Source organism: Xyrauchen texanus, chromosome 34 (assembly GCF_025860055.1).
Source record: "Xyrauchen texanus isolate HMW12.3.18 chromosome 34, RBS_HiC_50CHRs, whole genome shotgun sequence".
NCBI classification, from domain to species: Eukaryota; Metazoa; Chordata; class Actinopteri; order Cypriniformes; family Catostomidae; genus Xyrauchen; species Xyrauchen texanus.
This window is the reverse complement of record NC_068309.1, coordinates 174,598-202,073: the sequence shown is the minus strand read 5'-3', so window position 1 is coordinate 202,073 and position 27,476 is coordinate 174,598. Positions and strand designations below refer to the sequence as shown.

General features: G+C 42.9%; 1 protein-coding gene across 3 annotated transcripts in view; it reads right to left on the bottom strand.

Moving 5' to 3' along the window:
* LOC127627995 (interferon-inducible GTPase 5-like) overlaps window positions 1–26,556 on the bottom strand; it is a 91,906-nt gene extending 65,350 nt beyond the window's left edge. Inside the window, exons 1-3 of one of the 3 annotated variants that reach the window (XM_052104632.1) lie at window positions 26,495–26,556; window positions 13,803–14,370; window positions 11,865–13,259 (exon numbers count right to left, since the gene is read on the bottom strand). In XM_052104632.1, the coding sequence (XP_051960592.1) occupies window positions 12,109–13,259; window positions 13,803–14,370; window positions 26,495–26,551 (1,776 nt within the window). In that variant the 5' untranslated portion in view covers window positions 26,552–26,556 and the 3' untranslated portion in view covers window positions 11,865–12,108. Of the gene's footprint in view, window positions 1–11,864; window positions 13,260–13,802; window positions 14,371–26,494 lie in introns of those variants that run through there. The other 2 variants (XM_052104635.1, XM_052104636.1) reach the window with 2 other exon arrangements.
* Window positions 26,557–27,476: the final 920 nt, after the last annotated feature.

Genomic DNA, 27,476 nt, shown 5'->3' with positions numbered 1-27,476 from the left:
CCTGTGTTTACCAGTCGTTTGTCCTTGTTAATTTTCAATAAACTGTGTGTAGATCCTCACTCCTCGTCTAACCTCATCTGTTTCGTAACAGAACAACCGACCAATAATGAATCTAGCAGTTCAACAGGCAAACTGCCTGTGGGAGGCGGTTGCCTCAAGCAAGAGGACCATCCAGTGGAGGATCACATTCGTGAGTTTCTGGAGCTGGCAAATGTAGCGGCCTTCCCAGAATATTCCTTGGTGGTGTTCTTCAGGGCAACTTTGTGGAAGAGACTCTGCAAGTTTGCGGCTCGCCGTTCACTGTGGGCATAGAAGAAGAGGGCTTTACCTCTCCTCCCACAGTGGTCACCCTCCAGCCTTCCATGGCTCGTCCCTTCATGCCTGTCATGGACAACGAGCCAACATCCATGCCTGCCATGGCCAACGAGCCAACGCCTACGCCTGCCATGGTCAACAAGCCAACACCCACGCCTGCCACGGCCGACGCGCTGGAAGTCTCGTCCGTCACAGAGCCAGCGTTGCCAGCCTCGACCATCCCAGAGCCAGCGCCTGCAGCCTCGACCGTCCCAGAGCCAGCGCCTGCAGCCGCGACCGTCCCAGAACCAGAGCCAGCGCCTGTAGCCTCGACTGTCCCAGAGCCAGAGCCAGCACCTGTAGCCTCGACCGTCCCAGAGCCAGAGCCAGCACCTGTAGCCTCGACCATCCCAGAGCCAGCGCCTGTAGCCTTGACTGTCCCAGAGCCAGTGCCTGTAGCCTCGACCGTCCCAGAGCCAGAGCTAGAGCCTGTAGCCTCGACCGTCCCAGAGCCAGCACCTGTAGCCTCGACTGTCACCAGGACCACGCTCCCTGCTGGCCAAAGAAGAAAGAGAAGGAAGAGGGCACCTTCTTCCCAGTCTCTGCTAGTGCTCGCGTCCTCTGAGGTCATCCTCGAGCCTTCCAGGGCTCCACTTCTCGAGCCTTCCATGGCTCTGCCTCACGAGCCTCCCAGAGCTCTGCCTCACGAGCCTCCCAGGGCTCCGCCTCCCACGGCTTCATCTCCTGAGCCTTCCACGGCCCTGTCCCCAGAACCTTCTATGGCTCTGCCTCCTGAGCCTTCCATGGCTCTGCCACCTGAGCCTTCCATGGCTCTGCCACCTGAGTCTTCCACGGCTCCGTCCTCCATGGCTCCGCCACCTGAATCTCCCATGGCTCCGCCTTCCACGGCTCCACCCTCTGAGTTCTCCATGGCTGTGGTTCTATGGCCACCTCCCGGGTCTCCTGACCCAGTCCCTGTCCTGTGGCTGCCTTCCAGGTCTCCTGACCCAGTACCTGTCCTGTGGCTGCCTCTCAGGCCTCCTGACCCAGTCCTCGTCCTCTGGCCGCCTCCCTGACCTCCTGACTCAGTCCCCGTCCTGTGGCCGCCTCCTGATCCAGTCCCTGTCCTGTGGCCACCTCCCAGGCCTCCTGACCCAGTCCCTGTCCTGTGGCCGCCTACCAGGCCTCCTGACCCAGTCCCTGTCCTGTGGTCACCTCCCAGGCCTCCTGACCCAGCCCCAACCTTCAGGTCATCCCCTTGGTCTCCTGACAGTCCACCTGACCTTCTTTGGTCTCCCTGGTCCCCGGCTCCATCCTGGCCCTACCTCCCGATCTCTACCTCTTTGTCCCTTGTGCTCCCCATGGACTGCCTGTTTGCCCCTTGTGCCCCCCGTGGACTGCCTGTTTGCCCCTTGTGCCCCCCGTGGACTGCCTCTTTGTCCCTTGTACCCCCGTGGACTTTCTGTTTGCCCCTTGTGCCCCCCTTGGACTGTCTGTTTGCCCCTTGTGCCCTCCTTGGTCTGCCTGCCCACCCCGAGCGCTCCCTACACTCCTTGGACGATTTGTTTTTCGTTTGTTAGGAGCGTCTAGAATCCGCTCCTTTGAGGGGGGGGGGGGGGTTATGTCACGATTCCCTGTTGTCTGCCCTGTGTTTCACCCTTGCCATTCTCCCGGACTACACTTCCCACATTTCCCTGCCCTCATCACTGCCAGCTTGATTGTTCTCACCTGTTAATCATTATCCCTGTGTATTTAAGCCCCGTTGTTTGTTCAGTCTTTGTCGGTTGTTAAATGTTAGGTAATGTCTGTTCCTGCCCGTACCCTTCGTGGATGTTCCTCTTCTTTATATATATTTTGTTCCTCTTGTTTATATTTTGGTTTCCCATCGTGGATGTTTTGTTTGTTCCTGTGTTTACCAGTCATTTGTCCTTGTTAATTTTCAATAAACTGCGTGTAGATCCTCACTCCTTGTCTGCCCTCGTCTGTTTCGTAACAATGTGCAATGAGACATTTAACTTTATTTGTATTTTTACACCAGTGCTGGGTGAATATATAGCTTTTTAAAATGAATGTCTTGTGATATGGTGATGAGGGAAACGGTTAAATGAATATTCCTGATGATGACATGGGTTCTGGCAAAGAAAGCACCCCAGTGCTGCATTCGAGCAAATAAACTCAAAAGAGGCTGCAGCCTGAGTTGCCAAATCAGTTGGGAAATGATGCTGAATCATTTCTGTGTAAAATATATTATGACTCATTGGAAAACAGAGCAGGCAGAAGAGGTAAGAAGCATTATTCGACACAAATGTATATTCAAGTGTAACCCTGGGTTAAGTTCTGCATGTTTATATTATATTTTATTTTTATTTATTTTCAAAAAGAGGTATATGCACAAATTTGTTGATATGTGACATAAGATTTTAATTTGTTAAACTGAAGTGGACATGTCCAGGCATGTTCATGTCAGTAAATTGTGTTTGGTTTAACGTTATTTGTTAAAATACAGTTTAATCCCGCCTCATGTCAGTTATGGCACCTGTGATTGGCCTGTGCGCATGTCAGTTAGGGGAGGGGGATAAAAACACTGGAGGGAAGGAGAGGTGACGGGAGGAGAGGAAAACACTAGAGGGAACGAGAATATTGTCGGCATGATAACAAAGAATATGCCAATTTATTTGTGTTAAATATAGTCAGAACTGTATTAATTGAGTGTTAAGCTGCATAGTATTCCGTTGTGAGGTCAACACGACGCCACGACGAAGTCAACACGACACGATTCGGAACAACTGTTAGTCTTACACACGATTGTCATTTCATTGAACCGAACTATTCATATTACTTGTGAGGAACTTAAATCAAGTTATCACTTACGTCAGTGAATCAAAGAAGATCTAAATGATTTCTGTGCACGGTTATTGTTTTGATCGAGAGTGACAGAGCAGCTGAGGAGGAATCCAGATAGCGCTTCTAATCGCCGTGTGATTAGGAGTTCCTCTGGCATCGCGGGAGAATCACAGAGTTTGCTAACTGATGACATCTTCACGTGGATGGATTTGACGGGTGACGGGAAGCTTTAACACTGACCAAGCGCACTCAGGTACATTTTGTTTATATCATTTGTGCTCTGTTAGAGCGAAGTGGCCATTTTACGTTTCAATCGGCCTCAACGCACACAAGCGACGGTTCAGGCCTGCAACGGGTGTGCTGTGTGTGGGCCCACAATAAGTTGGTTTATTTTATTATTGAGTGATAACATCGTTTAATACCCTGCAACTCATTGAGTATATTATTACAGAGTTACAGTTTATTTTTACGATTGGAAGTAAAAGTTTGTTACTTGTTTATTTCTGTGCTAAGCATTCAAAGATACAGAATTATACTGGTATATTGTTACGCTAAGTGAAGACAAATTTGTACTTTATGTAAAAGATTTGAAGGTTAATTTAAAGTAGGGTTTAATTGTAAACCCTATTGCAAATGGAGATTTAAAAGGTTAACCCTGTAAGTGTTTGTTGATTGTGAGCAAAAGAATCAATCAAGCACTGTATTTCAAAATAACACTAGAGGAAAACTTTAGAGGGAATGAGTATCAGTATCAGTAATTGGTAAAAAGTGCTTTGCAGAGATCAAAGTTGCAATTTGTAAGGAGCAGTTGTAGGAATCAAGGGTCACAGAACATAAGATTCTGTCGAGAGACACAATTAAATGAATCCGGTTTCTAATGTCAATAATCCAAGGGTAGACACACCTAGGACAGTAGAGGGCGCTACACAAGTAATACAGTGGATATAAAAAGTCTACACACCCCTGTTAAAATGGCAGGTTCTTGTGATGTAAAAGAATAAGACAAAGATAAATCATGTGAGAACTTTTTCCACCTTTAATGTGACCTGTAACGTGAACAATTCAATTGAAAAACAAACTGAAATCTTTGAGGGGTAAAAATAAAAAAAATGTTGCATAAGTGTGCACACCCTTAAACTAATACTTTGCTGAAGCACCTTTTCATTTTTTACAGCACTCAGTCTTTTTGGGTAGGAGTCTATTAGCATGGCACATCTTGATGTGGCAATATTTGCCCACTCTTCTTTGCAAAAGCACTCCAAATCTGACAGACATCTCCTGTGCATAGCCCTCTTCAGATCTCCCCACAGATGTTCAATTGGATTCAGGTCTGGGCTCTGGCTGGGCCATTCCAAAACGTTAATCTTCTTCTGGTGAAGCCATGCTTTTGTGGATTTGGATGTGTGCTTTGGGTCGTGGTCGGGCTGAAAGGTGAACTTCCTCTTCATCTTCAGCTTTCTGACGGACGCCTGAAGGTTTTGTGCCAAAATTGCCTGGTATTTGGAGCGGTTCATAATTCCCTCCACCCTGACTAAGGCCCCGGTTCCAGCTGAAGAAAAACAGCCCCAAAACGTGATGCTGCCACCACCATGCTTCACTTGGGGTATGGTGTTCTTTGGGTGATGTGCAGTGTTGTTTTTGCGCCAAACATACCTTTTGGAATTATGGCCAAAATGTTCAACCTTGGTTTCATCAGACCATAACACATTTTCCCACGTGCTTTTGGGAGACTTGATGTTTGTCTTTGCAAACTTCAGCCGGGCTTGGATGTTTTTCTTTGTAAGAAAAGGCTTCCGTCATGCCACCCTACCCCATAGCCCATTCATATGAAGAATACGGGAGATTGTTGTCACATGTAGCACACAGCCAGTACTTGCCAGAAATTCCTGCAGTTCTTTTAATGTTGCTGTAGGCCTCTTGGAAGTCTCCCTGACCAGTTTTCTTCTCGTCTTTTCCTCAATTATGGAGGGACGTCCAGTTCTTGGTAATGTCTCTGTTGTGCCATATTTTCTCCACTTGATGATGACTGTCTTCACTGTGTTCATGATATATCTAATGCTTTGGAAATTCTTTTGTACCCTTCTCCTGACTGATATCTTTCAACAATGAAATCCCTCTGATGCTTTGGAAGCTCTCTGCGGACCATGGCATTTGCTCTGAGATGCAACTAAGAAAATGTCAGGAAAATCCTACTAGAACAGCTGAACTTTATTTGTGATTAACCAGTCACTTTAAATGATGGCAGGTGTGTAATGACTTCTATTTAACATGAGTTTGAATGTGATTGGTTAATTCTGAACACAACCACATCACCAGTTATAAGAGGGTGTTAGTTTTTTATTTTTTTATTTTCCCCCCTCAAAGTTTTCAGTTTGTTTTTCAATTGAATTGTTCACGTTATAGGTCACATTAAAGGTGGAAAAAGTTCTGACATGATTTATCTTTGTCTCATTCTTTTACATCACAAGAACCTGTGTGTATCCAGGCCATGTCAGTCTTCTTTTTTATTTATAAATCACAAGCTACAAGGAATAAAGCAATGTCCTCATAAGGATTTATGTCTGTAATGTAGTTCAATGGAAAGGAGGAGGCGAGAACTGGCTAATCAATATAAATAATATTTTAATATTAAAATTCAACAGAAGACACAAACACACACATGATGCATATGTCCGTAAACTATCTCTCTCTCCTGCACAATCCTCCGCAGTCGGCCTTTATCCCTCTCGGAGGCTTGATTAGCCTGATAAGGGACCGGGTGTGTAGAATCACGACCCGGCCCCGCCCTCCGCCCTGCCACAATGTCTTAAAATGATAAATAGCACAAAAATGTATGCGATTGCTGCAGAATTTGCAAGGCTGTTATGTCATCTTGTCAAATTAATAAATTAAGATAAATTGACTAGTAACATGTGCAGGGGGTCACAACCTCCCGAGTGTCAGAACTTGTACACTCTGCTTAAGTAGGTGTACAGGTCTTCCTAATAAAGTGCTCAGTGTGATATGTCTACAGTATGTGATATATACAAATGGAACAAATTATTTACACAAAAAAGACTGTAAGTGCCCCTAATAGTGTACTAATTACCACAGATAGTTATGAATGCTGGTACATTATCTCAGTGAGATCATCAGCACATTCCTGACCGAAGACAGCCATCTTTCTTAGGTACCATTATGATTGGGCTGCTCCACACACTGGCAGATGGCTCAATGACCCCAAGATTCTGCATGGCCTCTAATTCCTCTTTAAGGACAGGAAGGAGCCGTTCAGGTACTCTGTAGACAGGCTGGTGGAAGGGTTTAGGGTCATACAAGGTAATATGGTGCGTCACCAGGCTGGTCCGGCCTGGGGTCTCTTGGAAAAGTTCAGATGGTATCAAGTCCATTAGTTCTTCTCTCTTTTCAGGTGGCAGATGATTTAGATCAAGTTCAGGAGACTGTCTGGGAACAGGGAAGTATTGTTCCTCTATCTCCACTTCTTCCTCCACAGCTCTGATGAACAGGGTTTGCCCTGTTGTTGATTCAGTGGTTGCTGCTGCTGGGTCATGCAGTGGAGTCCGAACATGCCATTTCTTAAGCATATTGATATGAAATGTCTGTAATGGCTTGTTACGGGATGGAATATGGATTTCATAAGTGACTGGTCCTACTTTCCGTCTGACTTATGGTAGGGTCCTTGCCACTTGGCCAGCAGTTTATAGTCTGATGTTGGCAACAACAACAGCACCTCATCTCCTGGATCCAAACTGCGAGTTCTAGCAGTTCTGTTATACCACTCCTTTTGACGGGCTTGGGATTCAAGCAGTTTCTGTCAGAGCGGTGGTCTTCTCTAACGGCTCCCTCATTTTTATTACATATGAGATGATGTTTGTCTTGTCTGGTTTATCTGTTGCCTTCCAGGTCTCCCTTAGGACATCCAGAGGCCCTCAGACTGGGTGAGCATACAGGAGCTCAAACGGAGAAAACCCAGTAGAGGCCTGGGGTACCTCCCGGTAGGCAAATAGGAGGAATGGGAGCCATTTGTCCCAGTCTTTACCGGTCTCTGAAACAAACTTTTTTAGCATACTTGTTAAGGTTTGGTTGAATCTCTCAACCAGACCATCAGTCTGAGGGTGGTAAGGGGTAGTTCTTACTCTCTTTATCCCTAAGAGATGGTAGACCCTATGGAGTGTGCGACTCATGAAGTTTTGGCCTTGGTCAGTAAGGACTTCTTTGGGGATGCCTACTTGTGAAAAAAATTGTGCTGTAGCTACCTGCTTAGCAGTGACTTCTCTACGAGGGTAAGCCTCTGGGTATCTGGTAGCATAATCACAAATAACCAAAAAAAACCGTTCCCTGACTTACTCCTCTCCAGTGGACCTACCACATCCACTCCAATGCGCTCAAAGGGTGTATCTATGGCAGGTAGGGGTATCGGGGGTGCATAGGCAGGTCTGCGGGTAGCTGTAAGTTGGCATTCTGGACATGACTTACAGTACTCCCTCACGTCGCTGTACATTTTGGGCCAGTAAAACCTCTTTGAAATCCGCATCAATGTTTTCATGAAACCTAGATGACCAGACCAAGGAATGGTATGACCCAGCCAAAGCACCTTTCCTCTGTGAGCCTTAGGGACAACTAGCTGACATCCATCCTCTTTACTTTCCCTATAAAGTAGACCTTCCTTCAGAACAAAAGTCTCCCCAGTAACTGGCAACACACCCTCTGCCTTCTCTGTTTCCTTAAAACACAGAGATTGGTGGCTACACCAACTCTCATGAGGTAGGACTGATTGTGAACCTCAATATAGATATCAGCTGTGGGTAGCTCGGTTTTATCCCCATTTTTTTTTTTTTTAACCTTTATTTAACCAGGGAAATAATCACATTGAGATAAATATCTCATTTACAAGTGAGCCCTGGCCAAGGTAGCGACACACAATATACATAACTACATAAAACAGATTACACAACACACACATATACAACAATAAAACAAGATTAAACGTTAAGAGCAAGTGCAGACAGATTTGAATATGCACACAAACAACTGACATGGTCTCCTCACTCCACATGTCTCTGGGGACAAATCTACCCTGTACAAGGGTTCGTGAACAGCCTGTGTCTACAAGGGCAGAGAGTGGTTTGCCATTAAGCAGGACAGTTATAATGGGGTCAGTGTTATACTCAGGGATGGTTGACTGACTTGGACGGGGCACCCAACAAAAGCTAGTGGTCTTGGGTTTCTTTAAGAGGCACAAGGTGTTAGTATGACCAGGTTCGCCACAGTTAAAACAAACTACATCAGTCTTGTTGGAATGCAACTGTGATGGTACAGGCTTAAGGGGCTGGGGCTTAGTGTGGGTAGGCTTCAGAATCTTAGTGTGGCTAGGTATATGAGAGCTTGAACCATCCCCTGTCCCCTCAGACTTACCCTTGGCCTGATGGAGTATTCCAGCATAGCGGTAGTTCTCAGGGCCCCTCCGGGCTGCAATGTAGGCCTCGACGAGCTTTGCAGCATCTGCAGCAGTGGCTTAAACTCGCTCCTTCACCCAGGTCAAGTACTCGAAGATACTGCTCCAGCACTAGGGTTTCCATTATGTCCTCTTTTTTACTGATGCTGAACTTCACCCACTTGCAAAATAGGTCTTTGAGGCGGTTATAAAGCTCTCTGGGGTTTTCTCCTGCAGGTGTGTCCCTGGCTCGAAAGCTCAGGCGGTATGTCTCAGCAGTATTTAATATTTGTTCAAAATGGCTTTCTTGACCTCAACATAGTCTTGGGATAACAAAGGGTCCATTGCAATAAAAGCAGTTCGGGCTTTGCCTTCGGGCTTTATATACTTCTGCCAGTCTCTCAAAAGTTGTTAGGTAATGCTCTATGTCATCCCTGTCCTCCAGTTTCGCCAGCTGTGGCTCCTGGTCTATCACCCTCACTAGCTTTCCCGTAGTAGTAGTAGCATTAGTTTGGGCATACTCAATGTCCAGCTGTATCTGGGTCACCTGATGTTGGAGGACTTTATAATGTTGTTCCCAGCATACAGCATCTCTTTCCTGTTGCTCATCTCGTTCCCTCTCGAACATGCGTGCTAAAGAAGAAATAGCAGCATCTTCCCCAGACAATGGGCCCTCTGTAGCAGGTAGACACGCTCTAGGTACTCCTCCAGTTGCACCTTCTTCCATCTCTTGCCCATCGCTCTTCAGGCTGACTTCTCAGCTTTGGCGGCATCTTTCCGGCAAGTTTATCCAACATGTCACTGACCGTGGCAATCCCACTTCTGACACCACCTGTTAAGTGGTCTTATGGACAGAGTAAAAATTATGTGCCGGTAGATCCCAAGAAGTGTTTATTACGGTGCAAATGTATTTACAGTGGAAATATTTACATTAGTATAAACAATAACTTCACAAAAGAAAATTGCAACAATGTGCAAAAAAAAATGGCTAAACCAACAAATAGCCCATGTCTACAACACTGTATCATTAACCTCTTCTCAAAATAGAAAAAAGAAAAGACAACTTGAGCTCTATCAGTACCCTTTTTATAGGGTCTAGCTCCTCCCTTAGAATGAACCAATGTGAGGCAAAAATAAACAATTACATGTTTAAACATACAAAATGGTGCCTAGAATATCAGCCCACCCAATATGCAACTAGTCCACACAATAATTGATAACAGAAGGGAAATAAACAGCAAAACGAAGACAAAACCTGCTGTTATAAAGGTTCCCCCTCTGACAAAAATAATTAATGGTATAGCCCAATTGGATGGGTGTGGCCAATGCTTTAAAACTGGATCAAACCAGGAGAACTGTTTGGCTATACAGCATGTGAGCCAATGAGCAGCAGGCAGGATGATTGTGGAAATATTACATAAAATAAAGGTAACTGACATTTGATAAAATGTTGTGGCCTTATTTGAATATGTACCTTGATTGTACTGTACAGAAAACAAAACCCAGAACACAAAACCAACTGGCACAATGACAGTTACTTACACCACAAACAATCACAAAACACATCTGATTTAAAAAGATTGTAAATGCTGGCATCAAACAGTGAATGCGAAATGTTGATTGTAACATCAGGTTAGCCTGTGACAAACGTGATAGAGGAGGAGTTATGTACATGCAGGGGTGAAAATTAATAATACACCAATAATACAGGCAAAATTGTACTTGCAAGGAAACGTGTTCACCGAGGAAAGCCTTACTATTATTGGTGTAGCATGGAGCTAAAACAGGCAATATGGTGTCTAAAATGTACATCACTTAATATCAACTTCTTGTTTATTAAACTTGTATAAAATCAAAATCACATTTGTTATCATGCTGATATCTGCAGAAAAACTGCACTCTTCGTGTGATATTAGATTAACTATATTAAATTATATAAACCGACTAAATCAGAGTGAAAGCGTTAAAATCTAAATGCGCAACCGGACTAGTCTAATCTACAAGACTAACGTTACATCACATAGTGTATGCGTACACACTATGGGTGTGTGTGTGTGTGTGATGGGATATACTACTGTATTAAACAAGCTAGGTAAACACATAGACTGTATTAAAGAAGGGTAACGTTAAATGTTATAATTGCTAACACAGTAGACTGCATCAGTGACAAAAGTACATTGGTACACAAGTACACAATCATATATTTGTTTTTTGACATGATTTATTAATGACTCAGTATCATCTATATTAAAGAGAAAATAATCACTTCATCCGATGTTTAAAGTGAATAAAATAACATTGACTTACTGGAGTTCCACAACTACTCAAAAACGTTGTTCTTCTCTCCCACCACCGGAATGTGTGTGTGTCGGTGGTGAGGTAAAAGGGGCGGAGGCAGTGGACCAAAGCACTGTGAGGCAAGGGAGGGGGGACTCAAAATGTTTAAAACGTTTTTTTGTTGTTGCCCCATTTGCATTTGTATTATTTTATTTCTTAAACAATTATTTTAAGAATATATCATTATATTATTTACAGTACAAATATTTTAATGATATTTTAGGGGGGGACAACCCTCAGATAGTGGGGGTCCTGACCCCCCCACGATTTCCTATGCGCCTACATTTATATCCTGAAACTTCATTTTCCATGTGTATAAAAGGATGCAGTTAATGCACAAAAGAACATAAGTCAATATTTCTATAATTCTAATTCGTTGCATACAGTCCATTTACACGATCAACTTAATTTGAAGCGCTGTCTTTGTTTATATTGCTGGTGCTTTACAGGACTTTATAATAGGATGTAGACGGTGCTGGAGAAGAACCTCCAAATTGCACTTGACCCGATTAGCGCTTTGCACCCTCAATTTCGCCTAGATTTGGTGCATGCTTGCATGAAAATACAAAAACTTCTTGGCCTTAACCCTTGACTTTGCATGTATGACTCATCGTTTGGCGCTAGTGAACTTAAAATAATGTTTGAATTATTGAACAGTGTTTTACTTGTACTGTACAATGAATACAAGAGCTCATTTATTTGTGTAACACACCGTGAAACAAATGTTACAATTCAACTACACTGTAATTTAGAAAAACTGTCTGAACAAAGACAACATAGTCCATAAAGTCAGCTGTTATTTATTATACTACAGATATTATCATTTATTATTTCAGTAAAAACAAACAAACTAGATCATGCAAACATAAATCAATACAGTTCTGTGAATACAAGCAGATACACAATCATTTAAAACTAAGTTAACAATAATCATTAAAATGTCTAACCAATTTTATCTCATTTATTTGTTGTTTCAATCTATACTGATTTTTTTTTATTTTTACTATTATAAACATTTTTAAAAGGAATTTAAAGTCATACAAATTATTACAAATATAATAAACTGTATGTAAGTTATAAAAATAAAAAAATATATTTTTTAAGTATCCCTACACAATGTAGAACTCTAGACTACTTTTGATTGCTGGTAGAAATTAAGCTACTGGAGCAGCTATATACTCTAAATGTGTCTGATATAATTACATGTCAGCCTCATGTTTGATGTACATCAGCACATTCTTGCCATCTTCCGCTATTTCGTTCAGAATTTCCTTCAGCATGTATGAAACTGTTGCATACGACATTCCTGCAGCCACAGCAGATCCTATCATGGGTATAAAACTAACAACATGCTCAACAATGCTTTCTGCTACAAGAACAGAGCTTTGTTTCAGCAGAAGAATAATTGAATTAATAGTTATTCCTGCACACGCAACTGATTTCATCTCACTCTTTAGAAGCTCAATACTCTTCCCAGATCTTTCACTGATCCTCTCCAGAGATTCATCATCCAGACCAAATGCAGTCTTGTACTTTTGTATCTCATTTACTAACAGAGCTATATCTACAGCGACTGAAAGACCAGGAACAGGAACTGCAGCCGCACCAGCAGATAATAAAGCTACTCTTGAAATGTTTTTCTCTAGAGCTTTCTTCTTTCTCTCAATGGTCTCTGTTGTGTTATTTGGTACAGTCAACATCAGCACATGTCTCTTGTGTTCTGGGAGTTCAGTCTCCGGTGATGCCAGAAGCACATTCTTGGCATCTTCAGCTATTTCATTCAGAATTTTCTTCAGCATGTATGAAACTGTAAAAAAAGACAATCCTGCAGCCACAAGAGAGCCTATAATGGGTATAAAACTAACAGCACGCTCAACAGCTTCTTCTGCTACATATAGAGAGCTTTGTTTCAGCAGAAGAATAATTGAATTAGTTGTTATTCCTTCACACACAATTGATTTCACCTCACTCATTAGAAACTCAATACTCTTCCCACATCTTTCACTGATCCTCTTCAGAGATTCATCATCCAGACCAAATACAGTCTTGTACTTTTGTATCTCATTTACTAACAGAGCTATATCTACAGCAACTGAAAGACCAGGAACAGGAACTGCAGCCGCACCAGCAGATAAAAAAGCTACTCTTGAAATGTTTTTCTCTAGAGATTTCTTCTTTCTCTCAATAATCTCTGTTGTGATATTTGGTACAGTCAACATCAGCACATGTCTCTTGTGTTGTGGGAGTTCAGTCTCCATCCTCTCATGCAGTGAATTAAAATCATACTTGTTGAGATGCCAACTAGAAATCAAGAACACAACAGGATCCTCTACACCGATCTCTCTCAGACCTACAGACACAGAAAACACATGATTATAAGACACTACTTATATTAATGATAATTATATTACTCATAAACAATCATCGTTGCTTGTTGCATCATTTTAGTGTTATTAATTATATTGTATTATAAATATGAGCGATACATTTATTCATAACACAGCAGTAAATTAAAGGTTAAAGACTGTTTCCTGAACACTCATCAGTTGAACTGATCAATGGCACAGTTAGCCATCATCAATGATTCATTTATTACATTATTTTATTAATTATTGAAGTTAGTAGTATTCAGCTGGTCATGTGATCTCAACATGGCAGCCCCCATGAGGTGACCCGCTCCATGTAAAATAAAACAGATTATATTAATGTACTGGTGAAATCTGAACTTCATGTGAGTGTGTTCATGATTTTAAACAGATTTATGAAAGTACAATTCTTATAAATAATGCTAATTACTGAGTGCAGCTTTAAACTGGGATTCGAGAAATGAGTTCAACAGTGAATAAAGTTCACACTTCAAAACACTGTCATGTAATAAACATCATAAACAAACCGTTAACACAGTCCTCTCGTATGTTGTCCAGCGTCTTTTTCTCATCAAAGTGTTTCTTTCTTCTTTCAGCATCAATACTCAAATCAGTCTTGGAACGAATAAAATAGAAATTCTTCTTCATTCTCTTGATCTCTTTGACCAGGTCAGCGTGACATTCTCTGAAACGACCTGAAGCGATTATGATGAAAAAATCATAGCGCTCAAACTGAACAAGTTTAAGGTACTCGTGAGCTTTGAAGTTTGGTGTTCCGATTCCAGGAAGATCCCAGAGTTTCACATTTTTATATTTTGGGTGTTTGTAAGCTTTGGGTTCTTTAGTGGTCTCCACTACACCAGTTTTAGCTGAATCCTCATCGTCATCTTCCAAACCCCTAAAAGCATTGATAAATGTGGACTTTCCAGAACCAGATTCCCCCGTCACAGCAATATTAAGTTCTACACGATCTTGCTGTTCGAGGAAATGTTTGATGGTGTCAGCAGCTGATGACAGATCATGAGTAGATATCAATTCTTTAAGTTCTTCCAGCTCCTCCTGAGTTATAACAGAGTCATCTTCTGATGTAGACATCTATAAAAGTTAAGTACAGAATTGAATGACATTAAAATAAACCAAACTAAAATCACATTTCAAAGTATAGCAACAAGTGACAATCATCAAGTTCCAAAACAGATGAGAAAATAACCACTATTGTCAAGTTTGAAAGAACAAATCATGGAAACAATAGATTTGATTATACATTTCAACTTCTTTCTCTCAAGTACACTTAATCTAAACCTTGTTATAGTTTTATTGTTTTATATTTCTTCAAATAATTGACTCAATGAAGATTTTTTTTTTAATCTTTACACTTCAGAGCAAGTGACACAATCAGTTGCAGTCTCAACACCAAAGTAATGATAGTAGATGAAGATGTGATGTGTTTTTTCTATGAAATAAAATGTCATGGTTACTGTTGTAACCTCCATTCCCTGATGGAGAGAACGAGACGGTGTGTTGAATGTAGTGACACAAGGGGTTTTTCTTGAGAGACTCGCTTACCTCTGGATTTGAGAAAAGGCCAATGTGAAATTGGCAGACAGAATTTGCATATCCCGCCCCCGGACATACAGGTATAAAGGGAAGTGGACGTGCACTGAGGAGCCGAGGGTAAGGTTTGGCTGTTTACAATGGTAGGACTGGTGTCGAGGCAAGGGGGACACAACATCTCATTCCCTCCATCAGGGAACGGAGGTTACAACAGTAACCATGACATTCCCCTTCTGTCACTAAAGTGACACAAGGGACCCCTTTTAAAAACACCATGCACTAGACCGTGTTACGTGAACTACTGACACAGGTGCAATTGTAGCCTGTTGGGAAGGGTGAAATATTAATTGTATTTTATTTCTATGTAATGAACTTCCCAAAACTATATTGCCATGAGGTAAAGACATTTGGTTTCATGATGTATTAAATACCTATACGTGTTATGCACTGTTATTGTTGGTAGGAACTATCAATGAAGGTGTTTTGTTCAAGTGGGACGCTTATTGGTGATGCCTTTGGGGAGTCCATGAGTTACGTCAGCCTAAGACCACAAATGGACGCTGGCGAGGCAAGACTAACATTTTCCCCATCTCATCTTCCAGTCACTATTGGTATGTTTAAAAGTATTAATTTGGTTAAAGTTCATTAAATATAAAATGGAATGTGTTCCGAGTCAAGTATACAAATGTATTTTTGTGTATTGGTTACTTTATGTGAGTTTTATGTGACTTTTGTTTGACGCACGTGGAGCTAACTAACTAGTGGTTTATGCAAAGTGTTTAATGTGGGAAGAAGTTAGCGCAATGGATGTTTCTCTGATCAAGTGTCCCATATGTTTCCAGGTATGTTAAATTCTTTAACCCAAACAGTATAAAGTGATCTAATTTGGGTAATTTGGATGACAATGTATGTGGATTGTGCTTTTGTACAGATTCTATCTTTATTTTATTATATTACTTTCTTTTACTCTGTAATACAATCAATTGCTTTATATCCAACTGTTACGCTGGTTATAAACATATATAATTGTAATATTCAGCCTCAGACTGCGAATGGATGCTGGCGAGGCAAGATGCACATTTTCCCCTTCTCTTCTTCCAATCACTATTGTGTTTAACCTGTTTTTCTGATCAAGTGTCCCATATGTTTCCAGGGTCAATAAATGGAGGGGTTTTGAAGCTATCCTGTTGTCTCCAGTCTGAAATTTCTTATGTACAGATCTGGATCTGCTACAAAAGCAAGCTACAGCATGCTAGAAGCATATGTATTGGCTGCATGTAACCCTCCCAAATGCCCCAACAAAGTGTCATACACAGTTCTGAGGGGGAACAAGCGTCATGACTATCATGGGAGCAAGCCGGCAAGCCGCAGCTTTGTTATTTCTATGTTTTTGTTTCTATGTTTCTCGTCATAGAGCAAAAAGCAGCTGGGGCTATCTTAACACTTTAAAATGCATCGGAAAATGCATTTTTTCTGTTCCTATTCTTTCAGGGGGAAAAGACTCTGCGGAGACCACATCCTGCCCAGGCTGGGGGAAGGTAACATGTGGCCAATACGTCACATGGGTTGTCAAGCCACACGTGGAAGTGGCGCGGTGGTAGGTCCTACCTAGTAAGAGAGGAGCTCTACAAACACAGCGACCAGGGGCAGAGCGACTGCCAAAGGGAGACAGGGGGACCGTACCATGGAAAATACATCACAGGGAGTTGCCTGAAGAGGAAATTAGGCCTGCGGAGCCTACCCCAGTACAGAGCACTTGAGAATCGTAGTGGGTCTGGTCGCAAATTCCTTCACAGGCCAGAGAGCTAGGGAGGAGTCATCCAGGGAGCCAAGTTAGTGGGATCTCCTGGGATAAGAGCGCACATGTTCGCCTCAGTGGAGGGGAAAGGCACTGAATGCAAACGGTACACCCGGTCAGTTGTTCCACATTACCGAGTTCTACTGGCTTGGACCTAATAAAACACAGGACGAGACCGACTCAACCCTGAGATTATAGAATCTCATAAACGTATTGGGTGTTGCCCAGCACGCTGCTCAGCAGATGTCTGCTAGGGTGGTGCCATTGGCCAGTGCCCATGAGGATGCCACACTTCTTGTTGAGTGTGCTCGAACCCAGCAAGGGGGCAGGCATGGCCTGGTTCTGGTAGGTCAGGGAGATGGCGTCAACAACCCAGTTGGCTAACCTCTGTTTGGAGACAGCGTTCCCTTTCCACCATCCGCCAAAGCAGACAAAGAGCTGCTCAGAACATCTAAAGCTCTGCGTTAAGTACAAATAGATAGCACATACCGAACACAGCAACGAAAAGGCTGGGTCTGCCTCCTCCCAGGCCAGTGCTTGCAGGTTCACAACCTGGTCCCCGAAGGGGGTCGTAGGAACCTTGGGCACGTAGCCCAGTCACAGTCTTAGGATGATGTGGGTATCTGCCAGACTGAACTCCAGGCAAGTGTCGCCTGGAGTCTCCGGGCTTCAGTCTCCGGGCGCCTCTAAGGAACCTGATAATCGGGTCATGCTTACCCAAGGACTTACCGTCCACTGCGTCGTGGTGGGCAAAAATATTGGCTACATACACCTTCAATATTGAGGGGGACATCTCTGCGGGTCTTCAGACCAGGAAGAACACCAATTTATGAACAAGCGCCACATTAAGGTGTAAAGATGCCTGGTAGAGGGAGCTCTGACTCTGGCTGGGAATGGATGCCAGAGGGTGCCCCGTCCCAGAGAAAGCCTTCCTCAGGGGAATTTGCCAGGGAGGTGCTGTTCGCAAGGAGCGTGAGATCTGAGAACCAAGTCCAAGTGGGCCAGTAAGGAGCCACTAAGGTGACTTGTTCCCCGTCCTCCCTGAGCTTGCACAGCACCAGTGCAATAAGGCTCACTGGGGAAAATGCGTACTTGCGCAGCCCCCGGGGCCAGCTGTGTGCCAGCGCATCTGTCCCGAGGGGGGCCCCCATTAGGGAGTACCAGAATGGGCAGTGGGAGTTGTCTTGGGAGAAAAAGAGATCTATCTGTACCAGGCCAAACCGGTCCCAAATCAGCTGGACAACCTGGGGGTGGAGCCTCCACTCTCCGCTGAGCGAGACCTGTTGTGTCAGCGTGACCGCAATGTTGCCATCGACATTTTCGCAGTGAGTACATGTACCATCCACAAACGTTGCCTCGGTGTGATTGTGGCCCAGACACACGGGGCAGCGTCTATGACCGTCAGATTTGGAGAGAGGCAGAGGAGGAAGGGCATCTTTAAAAAGACGCGTCCTGAAAATGGGTTCAACGCCTGCTGTGTCTAGCTCTTTTGTGGTTAGTGAAAATATTCTCTTTTAGAGGGGAAAACACTTCTCTTTTAGAGGAATACAGTCTTTTACCAAAGTGCTGTCGAAGCGCCCAGGGGCGTGGACTGCACAGCCTGCAGAGAAGGAGAAAGTCAAGTGTTTTTTTTATTTTCGTTCAACCATGTACAGTTAGTACAGTACAGAGTGAAACGAGACAACGTTCCTCCAGGACCATGGTGCTACATGAAACAACATAGGACAAACACAGAACAACATGAGACAACACCGACTACATAACATACCTATATAAAGTGCACATGCAAACGTGTGCAAAAAGTACAGGGCAGTACAATAAATTACTAAAAATTAACAGGACAATAGGCACAGTGAGAGACAGTGCAGCGCCGACCAGTACACAGTAGTGCAAAAAGATGACAGTTTCTAAAAATGCCAAATGTAAACATAACATACTATGAAATAGTGTTTTATGCACATAGCAGTTATTGAGGTAGCAGACAGTTATAAAGTGACAATAATTAAAGTGATACTCAAGATATGTGTGTGTGTGTGTCAGTCCAGTCTCTTGAGTATTGAGGAGTCTGATGGCTTGGGGGAAGAAGCTGTTACACAGTATGGTCTTGAGGGCCCAAACACTTTGGTACCTCTTGCCAGACAGCAGGAGGGTGAAGAGTGTGTGAGGAGTGTGTGGGGTCATCCACAATGCTGGTTGCTTTGTGGATGCAGTGTTTTTTGTAAATGTCTTTGATGGAGGGAAGAGAGACCCCTATGATCTTCTCAGCTGTCCTCACTATCCTCTGCAGGGCTTTGCTGTCCGAAACGATGCAAGTCCCAAACCAGGCAGTGATCCAGCTGCTGAGGATGCTCTCAGTAGTCCCTCTATAGAATGTAGTGAGGATGGGGGGTGGGAGATGTGCTTAACTCAGCCTTCGAAAAAAGTAGAAACACTGCTGGGCTTTCTTGGTAATAGAGCTGGTGTCGAGGGTCCAGGTGAGGTTCTCCGTCAGGTGAAGATCAAGGAATTTGGTGTTCTTGATGATCTTCACAGAGGAGCCGTCGATGTTCAGTGGAGAGTGTTCACCCTGTGCTCTCCTAAAGTCAACAACCATCTCTTTTGTTTTGTCCACATTCAGAGACAGGTTGTTGGCTCTACACCAGTCCGTTCGCCACTGCACCTCCTCTCTGTATGCTGACTCGTCGTTCTTGCTGATGAGACCCACCACGGTCATATTATCGGGGAACTTAATGATGTGGTTTGAGCTGTGCATTGCTGCACAGTCGTGAGTCAGCAGAGTGAACAGCAGTGGACTGAGCACACAGCCCTGGGGGGCCCCAGTGCTCAGTGTGGTGGTGGTGGAGATGCTGTTACCAATCCGGACTGACTTAGGTCTCCCAGTCAGGAAGTCCAGAATCCAGTTGCAGAGGGAGGTGTCCAGGCCCAGCAGGTTCAGCTTTCCAATCAGGTGCTGAGGAATTATTGTGTTGAATGCTGAGCTGAAGTCTATGAACAGCATTCAAACTTATTAGTCCTTTTTACCTAGGTGGGTGAGGGCCAGATGGAGGGTGGTGGCGATGGCATCATCTGTTGAACGGTTTGGACGATATGCAAACTACAGTGGGTCTAGTGAGGGGAGAAGCTGGGTCTTAATGTGCCTCATGATGAGCCTCTCGAAGCACTTCACGATGATGGGTGTGAGTGTGACGGGATGGTAGTCGTTTAGGCAGGACACTGAAGATTTCTTTGGCATGGGGACGATGGTGGTGGTCTTGAAGCACGTTGAAACAACGGCACTGCTCAGAGAGATGTTGAAGATGTCGGTAAGAACATCTATCAGCTGGTCTGCACATCCTTTGAGCACTCTGCCATGAATGTTGTCTGGTCCAGCAGCCTTCTGTGGGTTGACTCTATGTAGAGTTTTTCTCACATCAGCCTTGGTAAGACAGAGCACCTGGTCATTGGGAGGAGGGGTGGTCTTTCTTGCCACCACGTTGTTCTGTGCTTCAAAAATAGCGTAGAAGTCGTTCAGTGCATCTGGAAGGGAGGCATCTTTGTCACAGACAACTGATGTTGTCCTTTAGTTGGTGATGGCCTGGATGCCCTGCCACATGTGCCGCATGTCGCCGCTGTCCTGGAAGTGACTGTGGATTCTCTGGGTGTGTGCACGCTTTGCCTCTCTGATGGCCCGGGAAAGTTTGGCCTTCGTTGTTATTAGGGCAGCCTTGTCCCCTGCTCTGAAGGCAGAGTTTCGGGTCCTCAGCAGTGCACACACCTCCGCAGTCATCCACGGCTTCTGGTTGGAGCATGTGGTGATGGTCTTGGAGAAGGTGACATCATCAATGCACTTGCTCATGCAGCTGGTCACTGATGCTGTGTATTCCTCCAAGTTGGAAGTGTCGCCATATGTTGCAGCATCCCTGAACATTTGCCAGTCAATACACTCAAAACAGTCCTGAAGAGCAGAGATGGCTCCTGCAGGCCAGGTTTTTACCTGCTTTTGGAGCGGTTTTGTGTGTCTGACGAGCAGTCTGTATGCTGGAATTAGCATAATAGAGATATGGTCTGAGTAGCCGAGGTGGGGGCGGGATGTTGTGTAAACAAGATCAAGCGTGTTAGCTCTCTCATTGCAAAGTCCACATACTGATGGATTTTAGGCAGAAAGCCACTGGAAATGTGCCATAGATCCAACAGCAATGCTCTGACAGAGGTGAGTGGAGCAGTAGTGCTGCCGCTCGTTTCCAAAGAAAATATCTGACTGACACGCATGTCCGCTTCCATTTATACCCATATGTCACAATGCACCATGGTACAATGATCACACTCATGCTCTCAAGAGAACAGCTTGGAAAATGGAGCGCATGTGGAAAAATACAAAACTAGAAGTATATTGTGGTGCATGGAAGGATAGTGTCTGTAGCTACAGACAGGCACTAAAAGCTGCCAGGTCAGCATATTTTAGTAAACTCATAGAATATAACCACAACAATCCTAGATGTTTATTCAGTACTGTGGCTAAATTGGTTAGGAATAAAGCCTCAACAGAACCAGATATTACGTCACAACACAAGAGTAATGACTTCATGAATTTCTTTACAGATAAAATTGAAATAATCAGAAATAAATTTGGAATTATGCAATCATCTGTCATAGCACCTCAGAAAACAGTGTCTAGTAATTTTCCTCACGTGCAACTTCAATCCTTCTCTGTCATAGGTCATGAAGAGCTAACAAAACTTATTGAAACATCAAAAGCCACAACATGTTTGTTAGATTCAATACCAACTAAGCTCTTAAAAGATGTATCTCCTGTAATTTCAGAACCTCTTCTTAATATTATTAACTCCTCGCTATGCTTAGGACATGTCCCAAGAAACTTTGGCAGTTATCAAACCACTTATTAAGAAGCCACAACTTGATCCTGGAGAACTGGCAAATTATAGACCAATTTCAAACCTTGCGTTTATGTCAAAAATACTAGAAAAGGTAGTATCCTCCCAAATATGTTCCTTTCTACAGAGAAATAGTATATACAAAGAATTTCAGTCAAGATTTATGCCTCATCGCAGTACAGAGACTGCACTTATCAGAGTTACAAATGACTTGCTCTTATCATCTGATCACGGCTGCATTTCACTTCTAGTGCTTTTAGATCTTAGTGCTACATTCGAGACGATAGATCACGACATTCTCTTGAATAGGCTGGAGAATTATGTTGGCATTGGTGAAGTTGCATTAGCATGGTTTAGGTCATATCTAGCAGACCGAATTTGTCAAGGGATGACAGTGCCACAGGGATCAGTTTTAGGGCCTCTGCTTTTCTCCATGTATATGCTTCCCCTGGGAGATATTATCAGGAATCATGGAATAAGTTTCCACTGCTATGCCGACGGTACAAAACTTTATATTTCTTCAAAACCTGATGAGATTTCACAATTCTCAAAATTAGCAGAGTGTATCAGTGAAATAAAAGATTGGATGGCCAGAAATTTCCTTCTACTCAATTCTGACAAAACAGAGGTACTATTTATTGGACCAAAAAACTCTAAAATAAGCCACTACAATATAAGTTGACTCTCGATGGATGTACTGTTACATCATCTTCAACAGCAAAGATCTTAGGTGTTCTATTTGATACCAATCTGTCCTTTGAAAATCAAATTACCAATGTTTGTAGAACAGCATTCTTCCACCTCAGAAATATTGCTAAATTATGGCACATGCTCTCTGTTGCTGATGCCAAAAAACTAATTCATGCGTTCATGACCTCAAGACTAGATTATTGTAATGCATTACTGGGAGGATGTCCAGCAAGATCAGTAAATAAACTTCAATTGGTTAAAAATGCAGCAGCCAGAGTGCTAACGAGAACCAAGAAATATGATCATATTAGCCCCATTTTATCATCGTTACATTGGCTACCTGTTTAATTCCGTATTAATTAAAAAATTCTGTTACCTACGTACAAAGCTTTAAATAGTCTAGCTCCACAGTACTTAAGTGACTGTCTACCACGCTATATTCCATCACGTTCATTATGATCGCAAAATTCTGGCCTGTTAATAGTTCCTAAAATCCACAAAAGAAGGTAGATCCTTTTCATATTTGGCTCCTAAACTATGGAATAGTCTCCCTAACACTGATCGAGATGCAGACACACTCCCTCAGTTTTAGTCTAGACTAAAGACTCATCTATATGAACCAGAAACCAGAAACATTGATCATGATCTAGAACTCTGTAATAAATTTAATGGCATCTATGCTTATATTATTTTATGTGTTTCCGTCACAACCTCGGGACTCCTATCCTGAGGTCACCAGAACCGGCTGGATCCAGCTCCATTCCTGCTTCATGTTGGACTCCACTGCTACGTGTCACTGAATGATGATGACTAAATCCAGCCGGTGCCAGCCATACATAACTTCAGTCTATTACAAAGGACTTCAGAGGATGAACTGATGCCAACTCCAACCATAAGACATAGGATACTTCATATGCCATTGTCTGAACCTTGGATTTAGGATGGACCACACCGAACCTCACCGAAATGACCGGGCAGGTTGAACTGCGTTTCACATCCCTGATCTCTGCCTGCATCACCTCTAGCCAATTAACAAGGACAATTGCATCTATGTGAACTTCTGCAGTTAATATAGGATGGACTTCAAAGATATTGGTCATTAATCTTACAAAATCGATGTTTAAACACAGACCCTTAACACTTACTTAATTTAATCATTTTAAACCATGAATTTAACTATAAATAAATAATATTTACATTATATTCATGATGTTAGCCAGAGGGGAACTGGCCCCCAGAGTGAGTCTGGGTTAGGGTGGGGTTAGTCAGAGGGGAACTGGCCCCACAGTGAGTCTGGTTTAGGGTTATGGTGGGGTTAGTCAGAGGGGAACTGGCCCCACAGTGAGTCTGATTTAGGGTTAGGGTGGGGTTAGTCACAGGGGAACTGGCCCCCACAGTGAGTCTGGTTTAGGGTTAGGGTGGGGTTAGTCAGAGGGGAACTGGCCCCACAGTGAGTCTGGTTTAGGGTTAGGGTGGGGTTAGTCACAGGGGAACTGGCCCCCACAGTGAGTCTGGTTTAGGGTTAGGGGTGGGGTTAGTCAGAGGGGAACTGGCCCCACAGTGAGTCTGGTTTAGGGTTAGGGTGGGGTTAGTCAGAGGGAACTGGCCCCACAGTGAGTCTGGTTTAGGGTTAGGGTGGGGTTAGTCAGAGGGGAACTGGCCCCCACAGTGAGTCTGGTTTAGGGTTAGGGTGGGGTTAGTCAGAGGGGAACTGGCCCCACAGTGAGTCTGGTTTAGGGTTAGGGTGGGGTTAGTCAGAGGGGAACTGGCCCCACAGTGAGTCTGGTTTAGGGTTAGGGTGGGGTTAGTCAGAGGGGAACTGGCCCCACAGTGAGTCTGGTTTAGGGTTAGGGTGGGGTTAGTCACAGGGGAACTGGCCCCCACAGTGAGTCTGGTTTCTCCCAAGGTTTTTTTCTCCATTAATCAACATTTTATGGAGTTTTGTGTTCCTTGCCACAGTCGCCGTCAGCTGCTCACTGGGGTTTTAATACAATTATTATTTAATTACTTATTTTTAAACACTATTAACAATTGTATATTATCTAATTACACAATGATGATTCATCTACATTATAGACATTATAATTTTATCGTCTGTTAATGCTGATCTTCTGTAAAGCTGCTTTGAAACGAAGTGTGTTGTGAAAGGCGCTATAAAAATAAAATTGACTTGACCTTCAGTGACAACATGCCCCAATAGCTAAATTTAAAAATTAAAACAAATATAATGCAACAACTAAAATAAAAAAGTTAAAAAAACCATCAAAACATTATTTTAGGCAAAAAAATATTTACACACAAATATTAATAAATACAAAGATTTGTTTCTGCCTTTCTACTATAATTTCTATACAAGTTTGATTTGATTGTTTTGTGGTTTTCACAAGAGCTTTAACAAAATTAAGATGATAGTGAAAATTGACTTTGTAGGACAGAATTAATAAAAAATATACTAGTTTAAGAGGGTTTTGAACTACATACAGTGAGGAAAATAAGTATTTGAACACCCTGCTATTTTGCAAGTTCTCCCACTTAGAAATCATGGAGGGGTCTGAAATTGTCATCGTATGTGCATGTCCATTGTGAGAGACATAATCTAAAAAAGAAAATCCAGAAATCACAATGTATGATTTTTTAACTATTTATTTGTATGATACAGCTGCAAATAAGTATTTGAACACCTGAGAAAATCAATGTTAATATTTGGTACAGTAGCCTTTGTTTGCAATTACAGAGGTCAAACGTTTGCACACACTGCAGGAGGGATTTTGGCCCACTCCTCCACACAGATCTTCTCTAGATCAGTCAGGTTTCTGGGCTGTCGCTGAGAAACACGGAGTTTGAGCTCCCTCCAAAGATTCTCTATTGGGTTTAGGTCTGGAGACTGGCTAGGCCACGCCAGAACCTTGATATGCTTCTTACAGAGCCACTCCTTGGTTATCCTGGCTGTGTGCTTCTGGTCATTGTCATGTTGGAAGACCCAGCCTCGACCCATCTTCAATGCTCTAACTGAGGGAAGGAGGTTGTTCCCCAAAATCTCGCAATACATGGCCCGGTCATCCTCTCCTTAATGCAGTGCAGTCAGCCCTGTCCCATGTGCAGAAAAACACCCCCAAAGCATGATGCTACCACCCCCATGCTTCACAGTAGGGATGGTGTTCTTGGGATGGTACTCATCATTCTTCTTCCTCCAAACACGGTTAGTGGAATTATGACCAACAAGTTCTATTTTGGTCTCATCTGACCACATGACTTTCTCCCATGACTCCTCTGGATCATCCAAATGGTCATTGGCAAACTTAAGACGGGCCTTGACATGTGCTGGTTTAAGCAGGGGAACCTTCCGTGCCATGCATGATTTCAAACCATGACGTCTTAGTGTATTACCAACAGTAACCTTGGAAACGGTGGTCCCAGCTCTTTTCAGGTCATTGACCAGCTCCTTCCGTGTAGTTCGGGCTGATTTCTCACCTTTCTTAGGATCATTGAGACCCCACGAGGTGAGATCTTGCATGGAGCCCCAGTCCGAGGGAGATTGACAGTCATGTTTAGCTTCTTCCATTTTCTAATGATTGCTCCAACAGTGGACCTTTTTTCACCAAGCTGCTTGGCAATTTCCCGTAGCCCTTTCCAGCCTTGTGGAGGTGTACAATTTTGTCTCTAGTGTCTTTGGACAGCTCTTTGGTCTTGGCCATGTTAGTAGTTGGATTCTTACTGATTGTATGGGGTGGACAGGTGTCTTTATGCAGCTAACGACCTCAAACAGGTGCATCTAATTTAGGATAATAAATGGAGTGGAGGTGGACATTTTAAAGGCAGACTAACAGGTCTTTGAGGGTCAGAATTCTAGCTGATAGACAGGTGTTCAAATACTTATTTGCAGCTGTATCATACAAATAAATAGTTAAAAAATCATATATTGTGATTTCTGGATTTTTTTTTTTAGATTATGTCTCTCACAGTGGACATGCACCTACGATGACAATTTCAGACCCCTCCATGATTTCTAAGTGGGAGAACTTGCAAAATAGCAGGGTGTTCAAATACTTATTTTCCTCACTGTATTTAAAACCAACAAAGAAGATATCTATTATAGAAAACATTCTGTGATGCATTAACTGCCTTCAGTTCACTTCAACTTCTGTTGCATTATCCCAATAGTTTAAAAATTAAGATATCATTTAGAGAAGAAATGAATGTATTTTATCATTTCAGTTGCACTATAATACAAACATCCATATTTCAATTAAATTAAAATAAATACATACATTTTTATATTATTTTAAAGTTAAAAGTGTTTATTCACCTTGTGAAGGGCTTGAAAAGAGGAAATATCCGCAGCAACACTCTGAGGTCTCTGCATGTGTGTGAATCTTCTGTGTACACATGAAAATCTTTTCTAATAAGTCACATGGGTCATGAGTTTTTAGGGGAAGGGAGGGGGAGGAAGTGTTTGATATGTTATTGATTCAGTGTTATTGCTGTATATAATGACATTTGCTTTTAAAAATACTCTTTATGTCTGTCGTCCATTTGCCATGTCAGTTACTGCACAACATAGTATTTACTGTTAAAATCATCATTGTGCTTCCAGCACACCAAAGATACACACATAGATTGCTGAAATCATCTTTGTCATTGTCAGTAGATGTTGATAATGACACAGAGGGGAATTATAGTAGTAATACATTTAATAAGACAAGTACTGTATATACAGTTATAGTCTGATAATCTCATAATCACATTTTGGCTAGTGCTATCACATGTTCTTTTATGATCAATAGGTATGGAATTGTGTTAAATGCCCTGCATGTCTTTCTCTGCCCATTTATTCAAATCATCTTTTTTTAGACTCTGTCTTTTGTGTATTCTGGTTAGACCTGTTTTGAGAGTCAATGAGAGCAGGGCAGGAAAACAAAAGCAGGATTATGAGTCTTATTTCTTATGAGCAGGTACATGAGCAGGATATTTGAATTTACTTTTGTCACGCACACAAGAAGAGATGTAAATACACAGTAAAACAATGTCGGGTAAAACTGCTTTATGGGCAGAATGGCAAAAGTACAAAGGGGCAAATCCAGAGAAGCGTAGTAAAGGGAAGCGTAAGGTCGAAGCCGTGAGATCAGAATACACAATGACAAACAAGAGAGTAGAGTAAACAGGGGAAAGCTAGCGAAACACTAGAGCTGGAAAAGCGAAGGGGTAAACTAAACAATAACCAACAACTGTGGGGAGAAAGGGCAGGGTATAAATAGAGGAATAGAACAGTGCAGGTGAAACTAATATTC